This window comes from Lolium perenne, chromosome 2, assembly GCF_019359855.2.
Source record: "Lolium perenne isolate Kyuss_39 chromosome 2, Kyuss_2.0, whole genome shotgun sequence".
NCBI lineage: Eukaryota > Viridiplantae > Streptophyta > Magnoliopsida > Poales > Poaceae > Lolium > Lolium perenne.
In genome coordinates, this window is record NC_067245.2 from 281577677 (window position 1) to 281582819 (window position 5143).

The window sequence follows — 5143 nt, forward strand, 5'->3', positions numbered from 1 at the left end:
TTTGTAATTTGGGTCTCGAGTTGTCTGGATTCAAGCTGAAGGACAAAATCTAAATTTAGCTAATATTATGTTAAAATAGACTATGGTATACATATGATTGAACAAACTGAAATCAATATGAAGGATAAAGAGCTAGGATGAAACAGAAAGGTACATCAACTACCCGGTCCATAGTACTCCCTTCATTTCAAAAAAAAAAGGCTGCTCAGTTGTTTTTCCAGATACAGATGTATCTATAGCAATTCATATCTAGATAAAGTTTGACTTTTTTAGGAATGGAGGAAGTAGTAAGTTTATCATGACTTCGGTGAATAAAAACTAAAGAAGATTAAACAAATGAGTAAATGAAGAAGATGAAATATACAAGGCACTGCTGCACCGCAGGACTTTTGTTTTAGGAGGAGTACTGCAGGACTTTTGAGAGGAGCAAGCAGTGCACATGGGCCGGGAGAGCCCACAAGGCCACAACAAGGCTAAAAAGTGGACCCATGGGTTGTTCGGTCTATCCAAAGGCCCACTCAACGACACTCTCCGGGTCCCACCAACTGTTGCGCAAGCAAAGAACCTCCGGAGAGATGGCGGCGGCTGTAGGAGCAGCCAGCGAGTCGTCGGGGACGAAGACGAAGAAGCTTAAGATCGCCGTCATCCACCCCGACCTCGGAATCGGTACGTACCCTAGCCATTCCCACTTCCCGTATCGGATCGATCTGCTGAGCCCTAGATGCAGTTCGTCCGAGTCCTGACGTGCGGTAGGATCTCGTGAAGTTGGGAGAGACGAGTAGATCCAGTGGCTTCGTTGAATATCCCTGTCAAAAGATCGAGTCTCTGAACCGTTGGTGTTTATAGGTTAAGGAGGACTCCTAACTGGGCTTATCAGCATGTCTAGAAATTTCCCCAATTTTGCACCAGATTCGAATAGGCTTGTGGCAATTCAGGTGTAGAATTTTAGCTTATTCTAGCCGCAATTGCACTACTTCAATGTGGGATTGCACTTCAGCTATATGATGCTAGCAGGTTACAGAAACCTTCCTAGAAGCATGTAGCAGTAGCATTGCATCATGCGTGGTATAACATATAACATGTATATGAGCCAAATGCTGAAGTGCACTTTTGATGTAGGTGGTGCTGAGAGATTGATAGTTGATGCGGCATGTCAGCTTGCTGCCCATGGACACGATGTTCACGTTTTCACTTCACACCATGACAGAAACCGGTGCTTTGAGGAAACAGTCTCCGGTAAATCTCTAAACTGTATCTGTTGTATATGTTGCTGAAGACCCGATACACCTGATTCTTAAATTTATCCATATGTGAGTTACAGTACGGACATGATTCGGAGTAAATATTTGATGATATTCGCATGCTGATTTAATTCCTGCAAAGTGTCCCAAGACTAGTTTTCTGTAGTATCTTACCTGTATACCGTTGGGCAATATGTATGAGAAACAGTTCTTGTGTTATGTGGATACAAGTTTTACTGGGCTCTTCTGCCTGTTTCCAGGTCCATTCCCAGTTACTGTATATGGAGATTTTCTGCCTCGCCATGTGTTTTACCGCTTTCATGCCGTGTGTGCTTATCTCCGCTGCATTTTTGTTGCGCTGTGTGTGCTACTTTGGTGGCCCTCCTTTGACATCATATTGGTAGACCAGGTTTCTGTTGTGATTCCGCTACTTAAACTAAAGAAATCTTCGAAGGTATTGATCGTTTATGTGAAGTGCTTAGTATGCTCTAATTGCAGCTATATGTGCTGAGAGATTTTTCGTTGCATTTTTCAGATAATTTTTTATTGTCATTTCCCTGATCTGTTGCTTGCGCAACATACTACCGTTCTTCGGAGGTTATATCGCAAGCCAATTGACATGATTGAAGAAGCCACGACTGGTACTGTTTAGGCACTACAAATATACCTGATACTTGTCTTGCTTTTCTTTTGTTCAACTATATGTCGAGACATCTACCGGGCATCCTAATTGTAGCGGTTATTTTTTTTTTTTTGCATACATTAGGTATGGCAGATTTGATTCTAGTCAACAGTAAGTTCACTGCGGCAACTTTCGCTAGGACCTTTCGTGGTCTTCATGCTAAAGGAATTGAGCCTGGTGTTCTGTATCCAGCGGTCCCCATTGAGCAGTTTCATGAACCTCATGATTATAAGTAACTTCATTCTTGTATATCTCTTTGTGACTCGCTTAGGTTTCATTTATTCAGATTTTAGTATCCTGCAACTGTATCTCCCTCATTTTGTCCAAGTTCAGCTGTAGCTAAACTGAACTATCATCTTTCTGTCAGGTTGAATTTCCTTTCAGTTAACCGGTTTGAGAGGAAAAAAAATCTTGGTCTAGCCATTACAGCGTTTGCTTTGCTCCGGTCAGTTGTTTCAAAGCAATCTGATGATGCTCTGCAGGAAGCAAGCTTAACAGTGGCAGGTGATGTCCGTTAATTGTTACGCACAGTTCAGTCTTACAGTATTGCCATGGGTTAATAAAAAATATCAAATTATTAACTCCTGAGCACTGTCTCTTACATTTCTCATGATTAAGGTGGGTATGATAAGCGTCTCAAAGAAAACGTTGAATACTTTGAGGAGCTGAAAAGATTGGCAGTGACTGAAGGTGTGTCTGAACATGTTAAATTCGTAACATCCTGTTCTTCATCTGAAAGAAACGAGCTTCTCTCCAACTGCCTTTGTGTGTTATACACTCCAACAGTAAGGGTCTACCATTTTCCTAGGACTTCCTTCCATCTAAGCAATAATTCTAATTCATCCTATGTCTGACACTGCATCCAGGATGAACATTTTGGCATTGTTCCTATTGAAGCGATGGCGGCATATAAGCCTGTAATTGCATGCAACAGCGGTGGTCCAGTGGAAACAGTAGTGAACGAAGCGACTGGGTTTCTGTGTGACCCCTCCCCAGTTGAATTTTCGAAAGCCATGCTGAAGTTTGTAAATGATCATGAGCTTGCGGTTCGGATGGGTAGACAAGCACGGGACCGTGTGGTGCAAAAATTCTCGACCAAGACATTTGGTGACCTCCTGAACAGCTATGTCCTCAATGTCTACCATCAGAGGATCGAGTGATCTAATTTCAGTGTCGGCAGTGCCACATGGAAACCTTTTGAGTAGCACATATACATCATCCTTTTTTTATTCTGTTGCAACTTCTGACTTTGATGTACAACACGGTGATAGTGACTATTAATGCCCTGTTGTGTTAAACTGAGTTACTTGTTGCTCTGTTATTCTCTTGGATATACATGGGGCCAAGCCCATTGACGATGATTTGATTGGCCAAGTCTTTGTTAGGATCAATTCTCACTTGCAAGTGGCACTGTACAAAGAACAATGTTTGAAAAGAGCCATGCAGGTCTAGGTTGCTGTGCCAATATTTCCTGATTCCCTTTTGTTAATTCGGTAAAACGATTTGCGTCATCCAACCACCTTAGTTTCAACAGCCTGCTGTCACACGTTTGGAAACTGTTAGCCTGGATAACTGAGACATAGATGCAAAAACAAGTTACCTGATCCACTGCCAAAATTCCATGTGCAAAGTGAACCTCTGCCCTCTGGATGTGCATTGTCAGCAGCAAAATGTTGCTTCCATTCAGAGGAAATTGAGGGTGAAAGGTCAAAAACTGTTGGGAAAAATAATTGAGCTGCAGATGCAAGTACAAAACATTGGTACTACCACCACCTGTAACTCACCGCTGAACAATCCCAAATCAATCACAGTATTATAAGTTTTAACTCCATTCGTCGGTGACAGTTCTGATTAGGGCGATTTTTTTTTTCATATCGATTTCGTCAGCGGATTTAGCATCTTCTTCATGATGAATTGATGGTCAGGAGCTGCTGTACGTGCCGATTGCACTATTTGTTCAAAATAGTACGAAATGTAGGGCGGTCAAACCGATCAGGACGCGTTCGTTCGACGACACGCCTAATCTCATCGAAGCATGTGGGATTATTAGCATAAAGTCGTCGCGCAATGACAAGAACAACATGGTTGAATACTGGGGCCATGTGGCACGTCAGTGTGGCAAGTGGATGTTAACTACTAGTATCACTGGTGATGGTATACAAGTATTTGTTAAACGCAAATTTGGTGCAAGTTCGTTAGGACTCGCACATTTCGCTAAGTGGCGGTGCACTAATGGACAGCTTCAGGCCAGCTATGCGTTTCCAAAATAAACATTGTGAAGCAGCCAAGCGATCTTTTCATCCATGATCCGTGTTTCCAAAACATTAAGCTTTTTGTGTGTTTGTGCTAGACTTTTGGATTAACTGTTCGCACATGCAATTCGATATGGCTAGTTTTAATTTTTTTCAAACAAAAAATTGTCTGTTTTTGGTCCCTCTGTTGTTGCGAGTGTATAACTTTAGTTTCGTATCTAATACTACCTCCGTCCAAAAATAAATGTCTCAATTTTATCTAGATATACATGTATTTATATGTATTTTTGTTGTAGATACATCAGCATCTGCAAAAAGTTCAGACAATTATTTTTGGATGGAGGAAGTATTATCTATCTTTCAAGTCTAAAAACTATCAAGATCTGCCCCATTTCACAACTTAAAATGGCAGCTCATTCATACCACTGGCTGCCGACGCGACACAATAAATAATAATTTAATCTGAAAAAATTCAATACAAAAAGTATCTGTATATACTAGGAATTTTAAATGCTTAACATTCATAAATAGTTTGCAAAAAGTAATTTTGATAAATTCAAACTTTTCATTTTTGTCTATGCAATTTCTATTTTCTCACATTTGCAACATTATTTGGAATATTCCCGCTCTTTTCTGATTTTTTTTTTTTTGGATTTTGCCTAACTCTCTTTAGCCCAGTTTTCTAATTATTTTTCCATGTTTATCCTTAAAACATATTTTTGAATGGAAGTGGTCATAGGTCCCTAAACTATTCCAGAGTGTTGCCTAGGTCCTGGAACTTCCAAAATCATCATCCACATCCCGGAAGTGCAAAAAGGTGAGGCGACATATATATTTTAGAGGACCTGCATGACTAATGCTTCTGCATCTCTACGACATAAATGTACACTTCCGGGCCTGGACGACAATTTTCAAAGTTCTAGGACCTACGTGACACCCTTAAAACAGTTAAGGGACCTATGATGTTA

General features: G+C 40.8%; 1 protein-coding gene across 1 annotated transcript; it reads left to right on the forward strand.

Moving 5' to 3' along the window:
• The first annotated feature begins 517 nt into the window (after window positions 1-517).
• On the forward strand, window positions 518-3225 carry LOC127336558 (uncharacterized). Its single transcript, XM_051363386.1, has 8 exons — window positions 518-666; window positions 1120-1236; window positions 1502-1695; window positions 1777-1882; window positions 2008-2155; window positions 2291-2427; window positions 2542-2708; window positions 2790-3225. The coding sequence occupies exons 1-8, from the start codon at window positions 576-578 to the stop codon at window positions 3081-3083; spliced, it is 1254 nt and encodes a 417-aa protein (XP_051219346.1). The 5' UTR covers window positions 518-575; the 3' UTR covers window positions 3084-3225.
• Window positions 3226-5143: the final 1918 nt, after the last annotated feature.

Coding starts and splice junctions, on each gene's coding strand:
- LOC127336558 (XM_051363386.1), top strand. CDS start 576: ATGGCGGCGGCTGTAGGAGCAGCCAGCGAGTCGTCGGGGACGAAGACG. Junction 2,156..2,290: donor CATGAACCTCATGATTATAA/GTAACTTCATTC, acceptor TCTTTCTGTCAG/GTTGAATTTCCTTTCAGTTA. Junction 2,428..2,541: donor AGCAAGCTTAACAGTGGCAG/GTGATGTCCGTT, acceptor CTCATGATTAAG/GTGGGTATGATAAGCGTCTC.